This window comes from Zymoseptoria tritici, chromosome 6 (genome assembly GCF_000219625.1).
Source record: "Zymoseptoria tritici IPO323 chromosome 6, whole genome shotgun sequence".
Lineage (NCBI taxonomy): Eukaryota > Fungi > Ascomycota > Dothideomycetes > Mycosphaerellales > Mycosphaerellaceae > Zymoseptoria > Zymoseptoria tritici.
Window position 1 is genome coordinate 1,327,466 of NC_018213.1, and position 13,836 is coordinate 1,341,301.

The 13,836-nt window shown below is 53.5% G+C and overlaps 7 protein-coding genes across 7 annotated transcripts; 5 read left to right on the forward strand and 2 right to left on the reverse strand.

Moving 5' to 3' along the window:
• Window positions 1–387: 387 nt before the first annotated feature.
• MYCGRDRAFT_59987 (ras small GTPase) lies at window positions 388–1,758 on the forward strand (the record flags this gene model as incomplete). Its single annotated transcript, XM_003851450.1, has 6 exons — window positions 388–437; window positions 606–678; window positions 737–756; window positions 845–907; window positions 979–1,050; window positions 1,102–1,758. The coding sequence occupies 6 exons, from the start codon at window positions 388–390 to the stop codon at window positions 1,373–1,375; spliced, it is 552 nt and encodes a 183-aa protein (XP_003851498.1).
• A 1,150-nt stretch (window positions 1,759–2,908) lies between these two features.
• Window positions 2,909–3,407, forward strand: MYCGRDRAFT_86506 (uncharacterized protein; the record flags this gene model as incomplete). Its single annotated transcript, XM_003851451.1, has 2 exons — window positions 2,909–3,048; window positions 3,101–3,407. 2 exons carry the CDS (start codon window positions 2,909–2,911, stop codon window positions 3,405–3,407), a joined length of 447 nt encoding a protein of 148 aa, XP_003851499.1.
• Window positions 3,408–3,875: 468 nt separating this feature from the next.
• MYCGRDRAFT_73131 (uncharacterized protein) lies at window positions 3,876–5,286 on the forward strand (the record flags this gene model as incomplete). The annotated part of the gene is made up of 7 exons (XM_003851452.1): window positions 3,876–4,068; window positions 4,136–4,188; window positions 4,238–4,342; window positions 4,393–4,439; window positions 4,495–4,676; window positions 4,729–4,837; window positions 4,885–5,286. 7 exons carry the CDS (start codon window positions 3,929–3,931, stop codon window positions 5,284–5,286), a joined length of 1,038 nt encoding a protein of 345 aa, XP_003851500.1.
• A 171-nt stretch (window positions 5,287–5,457) lies between these two features.
• MYCGRDRAFT_93894 (uncharacterized protein) lies at window positions 5,458–6,857 on the reverse strand (the record flags this gene model as incomplete). Its single annotated transcript, XM_003851796.1, has 3 exons — window positions 5,458–5,770; window positions 5,873–6,613; window positions 6,670–6,857. 3 exons carry the CDS (start codon window positions 6,855–6,857, stop codon window positions 5,458–5,460), a joined length of 1,242 nt encoding a protein of 413 aa, XP_003851844.1.
• Window positions 6,858–7,294: 437 nt separating this feature from the next.
• On the forward strand, window positions 7,295–9,733 carry MYCGRDRAFT_100507 (uncharacterized protein; the record flags this gene model as incomplete). The annotated part of the gene is made up of 3 exons (XM_003851453.1): window positions 7,295–7,992; window positions 8,049–9,072; window positions 9,208–9,733. 3 exons carry the CDS (start codon window positions 7,821–7,823, stop codon window positions 9,731–9,733), a joined length of 1,722 nt encoding a protein of 573 aa, XP_003851501.1.
• Window positions 9,734–10,280: 547 nt separating this feature from the next.
• On the reverse strand, window positions 10,281–11,375 carry MYCGRDRAFT_109863 (uncharacterized protein; the record flags this gene model as incomplete). Its single annotated transcript, XM_003851795.1, has 3 exons — window positions 10,281–10,738; window positions 10,795–11,046; window positions 11,102–11,375. 3 exons carry the CDS (start codon window positions 11,280–11,282, stop codon window positions 10,281–10,283), a joined length of 891 nt encoding a protein of 296 aa, XP_003851843.1.
• A 1,410-nt stretch (window positions 11,376–12,785) lies between these two features.
• MYCGRDRAFT_104867 (uncharacterized protein) lies at window positions 12,786–13,550 on the forward strand (the record flags this gene model as incomplete). The annotated part of the gene is made up of 2 exons (XM_003851454.1): window positions 12,786–13,113; window positions 13,196–13,550. 2 exons carry the CDS (start codon window positions 12,861–12,863, stop codon window positions 13,453–13,455), a joined length of 513 nt encoding a protein of 170 aa, XP_003851502.1.
• Between the last annotated feature and the right edge of the window lie 286 nt (window positions 13,551–13,836).

The window sequence follows — 13,836 nt, forward strand, 5'->3', positions numbered from 1 at the left end:
TAACGCAGGACGGATAACGTGATCGATTTTGCATTGTTCGACATCGTTCTCCTGTCGACTCACACTACATTCTGCATATCTCTACCCGTTCATCACAGCCTTACCCGACCTCACCTCATCTGCCAGCGCCGGACGGCAGGCTCCGCCCCGCATCAAGCAACACCGGCCGCAACGCTTCCAGACCGGGAACCCTTGAGTTGTGATCCTCACTTTGCTGCACCAGGAGATTGAGTACCGAGACTCATCGTGCTTCCCACTCGCTACCATCTTTGCGATTCACCGCTAGATCCCGATAGTCGACCATTCCGCGCTTCTGCCGTCGCTACCGCCGCCGCCAGTCTCCACCCGCCACCGCGCACTCCGCGCTCCGCTCCGCCGCTGCCCAGCATGGTCGGCATCTTCAAGCGCATCTATGATTGGCTGCTCAGCCTGTTCTGGTATGTCCTCATCGTCTCTTCCTTCCGAATCTGTCCAATATGTTGTTGCCTTGGCGATATCATGCCGGCGGATAACATTCGAAGACTCCTTGCCGCCGTCGCCGATGGATGTCGATAGTATCCAAAGAACTGTTGTGCTGGGCCGTGGTGCTAATGCGGTGCCTTCAGGGCGACCGAAATGGACATTACCATGATCGGGCTTCAGAACGCTGGCAAGACATCGTTACTGAGAGTCCTGGCGGTGAGTCCGAGCCTCCCTCGTTCGTAAGCGAGATGTGAATGCTGATGTGTCGATTTAGGGTGGCGAGTTCACGATTGAGTGAGTTCCTGGGAATGCAACGACCAGAAGTTGCTGCGGACATGTCGTTTCAGCGACTGTGTTGCTCTTGACTGACGTGGCCGTGTAGCTCGATACCAACTGTCGGCTTCAATATGAAACGTGTACAGAAAGGCCATGTGACTCTGAAGTGGTGAGTCGAGGTTCGGTCGGGAGGCTGTAACGTTGTCGCGATGGTCGATGCGAACGGCTAATGTGAGGTAGCTGGGATCTTGGTGGTCAGCCTCGATTTCGATCTATGTGGGAGAGATATTGCCGCGGCGTCAACGCTATTGTGTGAGTTCTATGAGGAGTCTGGTTGCCACCAGAGATGCTCATTCTTCATAGCTTCATTGTTGATGCCGCCGACAAGGAGGCACTACCGGTAGCCAAAGAGGAACTCCACATCCTACTGGAGAAGCCCGCCATGGAGGGCATTCCGCTCCTGGTCCTCGGCAACAAGTCCGACCTGTCTGGACACGCCGGTGTCGACGAGCTGATCGAAGCGCTGAATCTCAAGACCGTTACTCAGCGCGAAGTGAGTTGCTACGGCATCAGCGCCAAAGAAGAGACCAACCTGGATGCCGTGCTGCAATGGCTCATCGCCAGAGCAAATAAGTAAACGCGACGGACGCGCGCGGCCTTCCGCTTGACCAAGAAGTTACCATTCATCCGAGTCATACGAGGCACCACCCGGGATCCATGGCCGGTCCACTTACGAAGAAACGAAATCTTGCAGCGTTGATTGGAGTTCTTGCATCGCATAGAAGACAGCAGCCAGCAATGGCAATATTTCCTTGTTGGGGACGCAAAAGGTTTTCTTGTCCCAGTCTTTCGTTCCGTATTTCATTTGTGCCCTGGAGCAAAGCGAACGAGCGAGCAAGTGTTGATCGTTGCGGTTTGGGCAGTTGGTTCGGGTGGTGTTGAACAGTCGTTGGTAGACAACTCAAACGTGGTGTACGGATGCCAGCTCGTCTCCATCGCGTATCCATACAGCTTGACACCGTGTAGCTCATCCATCGGCTCATTGTGTGTTTTGCAAGACTGAACGTTCCGCTCGCGGCATATCCCCACTCGACGTGTTTCGAGGTGATGCTACCCCTGGCTCCACCATGACTTCTCTGAGAGTCGCTCTTGGGCACCCAGGACGCGGCATTGCAGTTCCCAGCAGTCATGCGCCTTTACGAGTGGACGGCATGAGGATTTGAGGAGGAGTTGAGCTCAAGTAGGAACACAAGACGGAAATGCGAAAATACATATTGCCAACACACATTGATGTGCTGGCATACGCTAGGTATATTTTGGGTATAGTCTGACATTTGCGGGATCGTCCATGGGATTTTGGGGAACCGAAATGCAGGGCTTCAGCCACAACGACAGGATCCTGATTCGGTTCGTGGTGGTCGACGAATCTCTGAAGGAACATGATCTTTGACGGTGACAACGAGGAGGCCGAGGCGGCCAGAACGATGCTCTCTCGGTCGTTGTCATGCTCCGCCCGGCTCATGGCAGAGAGCTGGGAACGAAGGCGAAGCAATCGTGGCGCAGTCAGGTCGCGCCACTTGAACAAACAATCACATGCCTGCAAATACAAATACAAAGAGATGCCAATTCACTGCACGGCGACATTTTGCCGTCCTCCATAATTCAGCAAGGCAGCAGTAGCATCCGATCCACCATTAAGGGACACTCTATCCTACTTCGCCCATCGTACCATATATCCTCTCGCCAAGATCGCCTTCCATCGTTCATCCAAGCCATCCAAGATCGCCCTTGGCTCAGCTCCGACCACGTCATTGACGCTGCGCCCAGCTGCTTGGATCAACGCCATAAAGAACGACCTACATCCTCTCCGCATTTCCAATTGCGACCACGACCAACGACCAACATTCACCTCAATCTCTTTGTCCGACATCCCACACTACAACAGACATCAACATCATAATGGGTGTTATCGCCATGGAGAGCCACGATCTCGAGAAGAGACAGGTCCGGTAAGCTCTATCGCCCTGCGTCGCCTCGTGGAGTCGCCGCGAGGCAGTGTGTTTGCTTGCACAATTGCAGAAGGGATCCCAAATGCGCTGAATACATTGCGCGACGTCGCGCGACTCCGATGCGCCAATCCACCTTCGTCACTGTCCATTCAACTAACGCAATGGCGACTAGTTGCACATATACCGCATTCGGCGGCCGACGCTGCTACGGCAATCGATACAGCACCTGGAACAGCTGGGCGAGATGGCTCGTCCTCGGCCTGGTTGTTGGCGCAGCGATTCTCTTCTTCTTGGTCTTCTCGTAGGTTGAGCTTCCACCACCTCATGCGACAACATCTAACATCTACCCTCAGATGCATCTCCGCCCGTCGTCGCCGTAAGGCTGGCAGCCAGCCTTTCCGCGGAACAGGCTGGGCTCTCGGCAAGACACCGAACCGCAACGACAACACCGCGCAGCCCTACTACGGCAACAACATGCAGAACATGCAGACCACGCAACCATACTACAACAACTCGAACAACCCCGCACCCCCGCCAACCTACGGCGGCGCGAACAACAGCTACTATGGCAAGGACAACACTGGTGTGCAGGCACCGGCGCCAGCATATGGTGGATATGCGCCGCCGCAAGGCCCACCGCCGGGTGGTAGGAATTACTAGGTGTTGGAGGAGTAACAATGGATAAAGCGTTGAGAAGGACACGCCAGACGGAGGACCTTTGCTTTGATACGGTACCGCGGCGATACATATGCCGATTGCGATTGGACCTAGTTCGAAGCTCGATTCTTTGAGGGCTTGACGGAGCTGTCACGCTCTTTCGAGGCTTGGACCCTAGTTATGAAGTATGAGTGTATGAATGTGTGATTCACGATTCCTCTTCCTCTTCCTGATGTACCCTTTTTGTGTCTCCGAATTGGACATTGGTATGGGTCGCCGCTCTGTTCCATTCAATACTCAACATATCACATACGCCTTACGATCGAGTGAAACACGCCCCCGTCGTTCATGTTCAATGGTTCATGCTGCTAATCCGACGTCATGGCCTCCACGTGCATTCACGTCGAAGTGGAGATCAGGGCAGCATGAATCAACCTCACCTCGTCTCACTTCGCCTTTCGATCAGACCAAGCAAGAAACTCGACCTCATCTCAATACAACGCTCACTCAAACGATCATCTAGAATGTCACTCCCAAGCACGATGAAAGCTATCAAGATCCTGCCCGACCACAAAGCCGGTCTGAAAGACGTCCCTGTTCCAAAGCTGAGAGACGGATACGTGCTGTGCAAAGTCAAGGCCGTGGCATTGAATCCGACGGATTGGTGAGATTCAGCTTCCATCCTTCGCTCCACTGCGATGCCGAGACATGTGCTGATTGTTGCTGTGAAGGAAGCACATCGACTTTGTCGGCAAGGAGGGCTCAACGGTTGGTGTCGACTTCAGTAAGGCTTCTCGTATATGGCGAATTTGGCAGTTCTGACATCGTCCTAGGCGGTGTCGTTGAAGAAGTCGGCAGCGGAGTGACAAAGACATGGAAGAAAGGAGACCGCATTGCAGGTTTTGTGCATGGTGGCAATGAGGCGGAGCCTGAGGATGGTAAGTTTGTCCTGTGAAACTACCAGGCCCTTGCTCATGATGTGTTCCAGGTGCCTTCGGCGAGTACTGCGTCGTCAAAGGAGACATTGCGTTCAAGGTGAAAATTATTTCGACGAGCTTATGCAAGGGTAATCGCTGACTCTACTTTGCAGATTCCGGACAGCATGAGCTTTGAAGATGCTGCGTCACTCAATACCGGTGTCATCACCTGTGGCCAGGCACTGTACCAGAGCCTAGGCCTTCCATTGCCAGGATCGGGCAAGTATGGCGGCTACTTGCTAGTCTACGGTGGCAGCACCGCCACAGGTACTCTGGCCATTCAATATGGTGTGCTGTAAGTATTCCGCACAGTCTTCTGCGTTAAAGCTCGCTAACCGTGCCTCCAGTTCTGGAGCGAAAGTCGTCGCCACGGCATCCAAGCACAACTGGCCCCTCCTCAAATCCCTAGGAGCAGAAGAGGTCTTCGACTACAACGACCCAGAATGCTCCAAAAAGGTCAGAACCTCCGAACGTACGACTCTCAACTCAACTGACGCTCCCAGATCCGAGCCCACACCTCCGACACCCTCACCCTCGCCCTCGACTGCATCGCCGAAGGCAACTCTCCCAAAATCTGCGAGGAAGCCATCTCAACCAAAGGCGGCGCGATCACCTACCTCCTCCCGACACAGCACACTCGCTCTGATGTCGAGAACAAACAAACGCTGGGCTACACCATTACCGGCGAGGAGTTCAACAAGTTTGGCAAGCACTTTCCGGCGAGCCAGGAGGACTTTGAGCACGCGAAGATGTTTTGGGCGTTGAGCGAGAAGTTGTTTCATGCGGGACAATTGACACCACATCCGGTGGAGGCGAGGAAGGGTGGGTTGGACGGTGTGTTTGGGGGACTTCAGGACTTTAGAGATGGGAAGGTGAGCGGGAAGAAGTTGGTGTATGCGATCTAATGGCCGTGTGATACACGTCGCTCTATGTAGTTCGTGCACAATGATGCTGCCTCTTAGTGCGTCTTGATGAACAGCTTCTCCCTCTCCACCATATTCATCTCGAGCGATCCAGGCGGTTTGCTGTTGAACATATACCACCCAGCTTCAATCTGCTGTTCCGTGATCTGACGCTCAATTCCAGACAACCTCTTTGAAGACGAACAGTTCCTCCCTCTCCACTGGTGTCATCTCAAACCAGCCTGGCGGTTCGTTACCGAAGAGCTCACACTCTGCTTCCTGCTCCTGCTTCGAGATTCGAGCGTCGAGGTCGAGCTTGCTGATCACGAAGAGATTATATCGTTCCGCGATGGTCATCTCGAACCAGCCCGGCGGTTCGTTACTGAAGAGCTCCAAGTCAATCGCCGCATCCTGCTCCAAGATCCGACGTTCAAAGTCTTGCTCCTTTCGCCACTGCCTCTCCCATCTCTCATCTTGCTCTTTCATCCTGGCCATTCTCTGTGCATCCCGCTCTATTCTCTCCAGTTCCTCTCTTAATTCACAGATGTCCACCACTGCCACTTTCCTTTCTTCGACGGTCATTTCAAACCAGTCACCTGGCAACTCCCCAAGCAGCCTTCTCTTCACCACCTGGGACAGATCCGACCAGCCTTCTGGCGCATCGCATAGCAGATCTTCATCATCACCTGGAGCCCATCCATCGAAGTCATTTGATCGAGAGTAAAGAAGCTCGATCTGCTTGTGCGCCATATCGTGTTCGATATTCAGGCGCACATCTCGTTTGCTGCGTCTGCGAATCGCCTTCTCTGACCTTTCGACCTCCCACCCTATACCATGAAGGCCATCCGCCAGGGCTTGTAGTTCGTTCTTGAGGAACACGGTCGCAGGAGAACCCCGAGATACGTATGTCCCATGCTGTAGACCTGGAGTTGCGACTCTCCCTCCGGCGATACCAGACCCAGTCTTCGGGAAGAGATCCGATTCCTTCAGCGCGAACTGCGACCTGGCCGCTGTCTTGGTGACTTTGTCCGGCCAGAAAATGTCATCGCAAGCGGCGCAGCAGCAGATACCGTTGGCGAAAATAGCTTTCCGACATGAAGAGTCATCGCCGCAAAAGACGCAGCGCGTTGTGGACAAGGTCAATAGACCGGACACGCCGCGCAGGCGATTTGCCTGATCGAAAGAGTTAGACTCTGGCGCATTGTCGCTTTGCTTGGTATCGGTGATGTTGATCGCCTGTTGAAAGCCAGTAAGTGTGGCGTGCTGGAGAAGGTAAGACTGAGCCCACGCGTTCACAGCGGCGCGCATATGCCGCGAGGTCGCCGCCAGGCTGAGCAGATTAGTAGTGTACGTTCCGCTTGAAGAGATCAAAATTGGGTGACGTACTAGTCGAGGGAATGACAGCACGGGAGGAGTCGGCGCTCAGGATGAAAGGCCAGATCGGGGTCATGATCAGGCCAAAGGTACGAAGAGACGGAGTTGAGGAGCTCGAGCGGCAGGGCAGTCAGATGATCGTGGCCTGTCGATGCTGATGCCAGTGGATCATTCTCATCGGTGCTGCTGTTCGCAGACATTGTGACGGTGGCTGTTGACGTCGTTTCTTTTGCGAGATAGGAGACAAGAGATGACCAAATACCTTGTGGAAGTTGCCCTGCGAGACGTAAACTCAAGGCAAGCACTTGACGCTCAAACGACGCGTCGATGCGGATGTTCATGTCACGCGTCAGTGATCAGACAGGACTCACTGCGCCTTCGAGACAGTTTTCAGGTGCCGCGTCAGGACTGGACGAAAGTCTGTCAATGTCTAATTCAGTCTTTGATGCACTTCCAGGTTGCGCTCGCGTTCACGTGTCGTATTTAAAGTTTGCTCCGGCTGAGCACCTGTGCACGTGCATCACTTGCCGAAGACGGCGGGGCCACTTCCATGACAAAGCGCCGCAAACCCTTCTTCCGCTCCGTCAACCTCCATCCTCCTTCCATCAACATCCTCCTTTTCATACACCACATCATCACAGCCATCATCGCGCACGCCGCCAGCGATCCGGCGCATCAAGATCAGACCGAAACAGCACTCGCAACGCCTCAAGCAAGCACGACCAAGGCGCCGCACGCCCGACTGTACGCACTGCTAACGGAGTGGTAAGAACTGAGACTGGGCGGCGAGACTGTGAAAGAATACGGTGGTTCAGGAGGATCAGGATACTGGGGACATTCTCACTCGAAAGAGTCCACGTTGCGTTCGATACCCGCTGTTGCATAGTGTACATTGCGTTCGGTTCATTGCGCCTCACTCCCCTTATCAGAAACAAAAGAGACGAGACAACCTCGCTTGTTGTCGCAGGCAGCTGCTATTCAAATACAAAAGCACCTTTCGAGGTCGTGCCACAGAGCTAGCAGGTCCAGCCTACTCCTCATCTGTACACTGCCTTTCCCACTTGCCCTCACGTGCGCGTAGCAGACAACACTGCCTTTTCCCGGATCAGGACAGCATCACAGACTCTGGCCGCCGGTAATCTGAGCAACACTCACCCGGAATCATGTCTTCCTCCATCTTCTTCAAATTCAAGTCTCGCAAGGATGCTTTGCAGATCAACTTCGATGGCACCAGTCTGTCAGTTTTCGAGGTGAAGCGCGAGATCATGAACATCGCTCGCCTCGGAGACGGAAAGGATTCCGACTTGGACATCTACACATCCGACACGAACGAGAGTGAGTGATCTTCCTTTACGAAGAAACGAAAAGCACATGCTAACATCCATCACCAGTCTACGATGACGACACAACACAAATACCAAGATCAACGACAGTCATCGCACGTCGTCTGCCGGCATCACGACCAGGTGCTGGCAGAGCTGCACGTTATGTCACAGGCTCAATGCCCGTGCGGGCCAAGAACTCTCATCGCATCGAAGCGACCGGCAAAAGCGCTGCCAGCAATGGAGCCGCGACGAATGGTGGTTTCGTGGAAGGAAAGGCGATGACGGAGCAGGAGAGACTCCAAGCTGTAATGAATGCTAGCAATACTCAGTTGAACGCAGACCTTGAGCAGTCGGCGAACAAGCCTGTAATGCATCGTACACAACACAAGAGTGCTGTCGTGCCTGACAAGCCTCCACCTCCGGGCTACGAGTGTCATCGCTGTGGAAACAAGGGACATTGGATTCAGGCTTGCCCGACCAACAACGACCCCACGTTTGATAACAAGCCTCGCGCAAAGAAGACGACTGGCATTCCACGGTCTATGCTTGAGTACATCCCTGATGATGAAGCTGAGGCCATCAAGAATGGTGAGATTGAGCAGGACGCAGGTATCTGGAAGGACGATGCTGGTCGTTATGTGAGGGTGAAGACGGACGAGAAGACGTGGCAGAAAATTCAAGACGAGCGTACAAAGAATGCAGAGCAGGTCAAAGAGGTCGCAAAGGGCGATCAGGAACTTCGTGATCGTGGGCTTGAATGTGATATCGACAAGTGTCCTTTCTCGGATCCCGTCAAGACTCCATGCTGTGGCAAGACGTACTGTCGTGACTGCATCGAGAACACTCTCCTTGATGCGGATCTCGTGTGTCCCAATTGCGGCGAGCAGGCTCTTCTCGACAAGCTGGAGCCGGATAGCGAGACTGTTACCAAGCTGATCGCCTTTCAAGATGAGAAAAAGGCCGATAAGCAACGTAAGGACAAGGAGGCATCCAAGAGTCCACCAGCCCAAACCCCGACAGCAGACAACGCCGGAACCCCAAGCGCACCTCCAACAGTGAGCAAATCTGGCGACTCTCCTGGATCAACTACGTCGAATTCCCGCAAACGCAATGCCGACGAGGAGCTCGAAAACGACCGCCGACCCACAGCGCCCGCCGCCATGAGGAAGACGAACTCCAATCAGGGCAAGTCCGCGGCACCACAGCCACCCACCGCTCCCAAGAGCATGATGGCAAACCAAAACCCGGCTACGAACTTCCAGAACACCCTCGACGCCATCACACCTGGCGCGTTCGCGGGCATGAATGGAATGAACGGCATGAACGGCATGAACGGCATGGCCAACCCGATGATAATGCAGCAGATGATGGGAATGGGAATGGGAATGGGCATGGGAATGCCAAACATGGGTATGCCATTCGGTATGATGAACGGTATGGGGGGATTTCCGAACATGAATGGAGGCATGGGTGGCATGGGCGGTATGAATGGCATGAACAATGGCGGAGGAAACATGGGCTGGAACAATCAGCAGCAGTTCCAACAGCAGTGGCCGAATAATGGTCACAACAACAACATGAACAACAGCAACGGCATGCGTAATGGTGCATTCAACAACAACAATATGAACGGCATCCCCACAGGTCCGGCGAGTCATGGTGATGGAGCATATATGCGCCAGCCGGTCAACCCGGGACGACATAACGGCAAGCAGAGACGGCAGAGGAGTGTGGATTACAAGCAGATGTGAGGCCACTGAGCAGAGAGGCTCGAGGAGGATCTTTGGCACCGTGGCTTGGAGTGAAGATATTTTGGACTTGTGACTGTTAGCGATGGCGTTGGTGGGATTTGCATGGCTCTCCACTTTTGACAAGGAGAGGTGTATAGATTGGGTCTTCTGTATCATTTGCATCGGGGGAACGGACGGCATGGCATAGCATTGAGGCATTCGCGGCGAAGGTCGTTTTGAGACTCGCAATAAAATGCAATATCAACGCATACGATCAGACTGCGCCTCACCGCCCAACCCAACCATTCGCTGCTTTTGAGAACAGAGGAAACTTCAAATGTGCTTAGCTAGCTTTCATCTGCACTGAATCGAGAACGTTACTATAAACCTACTTGGTTCATTGTTCTTCTAGGCTGATTTCGTGAAGCAACACGATCTGGGTTCGTTTATCTATTTCTACAGTAAGATACGCAAAAGTTCAGACTAGCTCGACATGTAATCGTGAAGTCCTGTGTCGCCCAACGATCTTCTTCATCGCACTCTTGTTGACTCAACCTCCGCCCAGCAGCTAAACCGTCTGCATCATCTGAACCTGACCCCCCTCCTTGACTTCGCGAAAGAAGATGAAATTCCTCGCCGCCTTTCCACCACCGCGGATCAAAGCCTTGACCTCGCTGGGATGGATGTAGCTCATAATGGCCATGGCGGCGAACATCAACAGCGCATCGAAGACGTAAAGATACCACTCCCTCGACAGGATGTAGCCGCTGTATCCCTGAGCATACTCGATGAGGCGCACAATCGATCGGATGAAGATGAGGATGCTGACGCCGTACAGGCTCCACATGTGTTTCTGATACGGCAAGCTCTGGCTCTTGAGTGTCGGTGCTTTGCGGATGCGGAAGTGGAAGATGGCGCCTGCGATGACGAAAAAGCCGAAGATGATTATCTGCAGGGCGAGACCGACGAGGATGAGGTTTTCGCCGGTCCTGACGCTGTCGCTGCTTGCTGCGAGTAAGCCGCCTCCTGTGTTGAGTATTTAGCATGGTGATCGTTCGTGGGTGAATGGGTGATGAACTGACCGCTTGCCTGGACGAGGAAAGAGAGGACGTCTCCGGACACGAAGATGCGAGTCAGCCAGCGACGGCGGATGAGCAGGGCGTGATCGCCATCGACCAGGAGAACGATCCGTGCGAGTTCCATATAAATGGATGCGGCGAACAAAGCTGGAGCGACCAGGAGGAGAATGCTCTGGATGATGTATGGCCCAAGGGTATACGCATCAGCGTCCTGAGCAGCAGAAGCTGCGCGGCCAACATAGCCAACGGTCTCGACTGTGGTGAGGTCAGCTTGATTTAAGACTCCTTGGAAAGAGGGGGAAAGTCGCACATATTCCACCGATGCAGAAAGCGATCATGAACCATGTGCGAGTGCGGAACATCTGGTAGATGTGGATCGTGGTGATTATGAAGAAGGCAACCACGCAGATAATGGCTGCTACCAAGGAGGGCTGGTACTTGTAGAATTCGAATTCGGAAAGGCCACCGTCGTCCTGTCTTGCATGTAACATGATGGTGTTTGTCGTATGCGGTGAAGGAGAAGATTCTTATGATGTCGAGAAAGGAGACGAGGCGACTTGCTGAGAGGAGCTTGTTGCAATGGAGTCACTCGTAACTCAGAGATGAAAGGAAGTGTGGTGTTCTGTTGGATTGTCGAAAGAAGGCGCATTGGAGATATATAGGAAATCTTGCGGTCCATGGATACTTGCCGTGTTGACAGAAGGATCAAACGGAGATACACGACGCACGCGACTGTGGAGCATTTTGCACAGCCGCTGCCGTTCGTTGAAGATCCGTTCGTTCTTAACTGTGTTGAGTCCTGACACCCGCAGAAATGAGGCCAAAAATGACGAGTTTGCGGATTGCATACGACGCAAACGAGAAATACGGTTAATACGATCGCGCCGAAATACGATCAAGAAGGATTCTTCCTCCCGAAGCCACAACCGAGATAAACGTCCGCTTACCCACATCTGCGTTCCAAAATCACTTTTTCCACGTCGTATTGATCGGCTTGCTTTCCGCAGGCAACAAGATTGGAATGGGCGCCTCCATCGTCAGTCACTTGAGCGCAGCACGGGATTGCAACAAGACGAATCTCCAGAAGAAGATGGCTCCCTCCGGCAGACGAGTCGACTGATATCGGTGACAGCAGATTCGAATCGATCTTGACAAGCTCTCCTTCTTCCGCAGACAATCTGGACGGTGTGGGCATCTGGTTTCTCTGGCATGTCTCCTGGCTGACCGCTCTCGGGATGTCGATGGAGGTCTTTCGAGGTCGCTCATGCTCCGCTATCTGGCTCTCGAACCGGCACTGAGGTCTTGAGAAGTCGCGCATGGTGCGTCGCGCAGCATGATCGATATCGTCGACCTTTTTGCTTGGTCTCGCGCAGAGACGATGAGCATTCGATGACCTTGACCTGCGGCATGGTGGCTCATCATCCCATTGCGGAGGTGAGAGGTCTGACTTCACACCTCAGGGCTCAGTCAGATTCCGCGGATCGCGATGAGGGATTCCATGCGCATGATCGAACCACACGTCAGATGAAGTCGTTTGCGTGGCTGTGTCACAGATGCACTCGGAAGGAAAGAGCTGGACGAATACCAGGATCTGTAAACCAGTTTTTCCTTCGTCCTTGAAGCGGACAGATCGCGCTCCATTGGACTCGTTCACACTCTCAGATGCAGTCTGCAAAAAACGACATCGGTGACAAGTATCTGCTACGGCATCGCGATGCAACTTGTCTTCCCTATATCAGGAGGGTTGACACGGATCCGATGCTCCGGACCAGGGCTGATCACATCCTAATTTCGGCATCCATCGGACCATCGACTTTCCCTCGTGCGCAGAGCTCGACAGGGATGTTTGGCTAGGGCCCCTGGTATAGCACGAAAATCAAAAGACGTCAACGACAAACCCATGCCCGACAGGAAATGATCTTCCCTGGCTTCCTCGATCGTTGATGTGCTTGATAAAGTGCTGCGGCCGCCGTTTTGTTTATTGTAGGTTGTATCCTTTCTACCATCACATTCATTCGACCGGTTTCCCTTACACCGTTGGACCCTACGACACAGAAACAAAAGAAAAGATGTTCGCTTCTACGCTCTTTACCGCGCTCTTCTGTGCCGGCCTCGTCGTTGCCCACGACGGCCAAACACACGGCCACTTACAGCCTCGCGAGGAAACCAACGAAACAAACACTGTAGAGATCACGACTTTCGGAAGATCCCAAAATTCCACTGGTGGCCAAGCACAAGTCGCAGCCGCAGGCGATTTGAGCCCATTCGGAGAGATTGGCGTCGGATGCGGTATTAACTGGCAGGAAGACGTGTCTTTCGGAGGTAAGCATCAACCCTGATTTCCGTCTGCAATGCCGCAGTTGTAGTGGTCCGACTCGATTGAATCGCCGCTGACTTCTCACAGGTGGCCTCCAAGCCGGCTCCTCTTCCTTCGGCCTCGGCGGCGGCTACAAAATCTTCCCACACTCAATGGAGATCGGCGCGGGAATTGGGTACACGAAGTCCAACGCCAGCGCGAGCATTACGTTCCAGAGCTCGGACGATGGGTCGTTCCAGTTGACGTTTACGTCCACGAGGGCTTTCGCGTGTGTGCCTGGAAATGCGACGACTGGATACAGTGTGACATGCACGACGACGAATGGTACCGCCCTACGCCGCCACTGATGGACTCGTCGTCTAACCATCGAGAAATGTTCTTTTGGACCCGAACGCACCTTTCCTATGTTATAATTGTTGGACGGTGGTCGGAGGATTCGTGCAGGGTGATGGAATCGCTGGAGTGAGGATTTGAGACGAGGCGTGGAGGGAACAGGTCGGAGGTCAGGTGTGGTGAGACGATGCCGCAAAGGCGCAGATAGACAGACGATGCGGCTGAAGCCACACTGAATTCACATTCGAGTCCGTTGGATTTCTCATGCGTCCGAAGATTTTTTCCCGCCATGCATTTCAACGTCGCCATCGAGCAGTCGAGCAAACCAAGCTGCCGAGAAACTCCCCCCCTACATAATCGAGATCTTGACGGCTAACAGTTAAATATGAACTCAG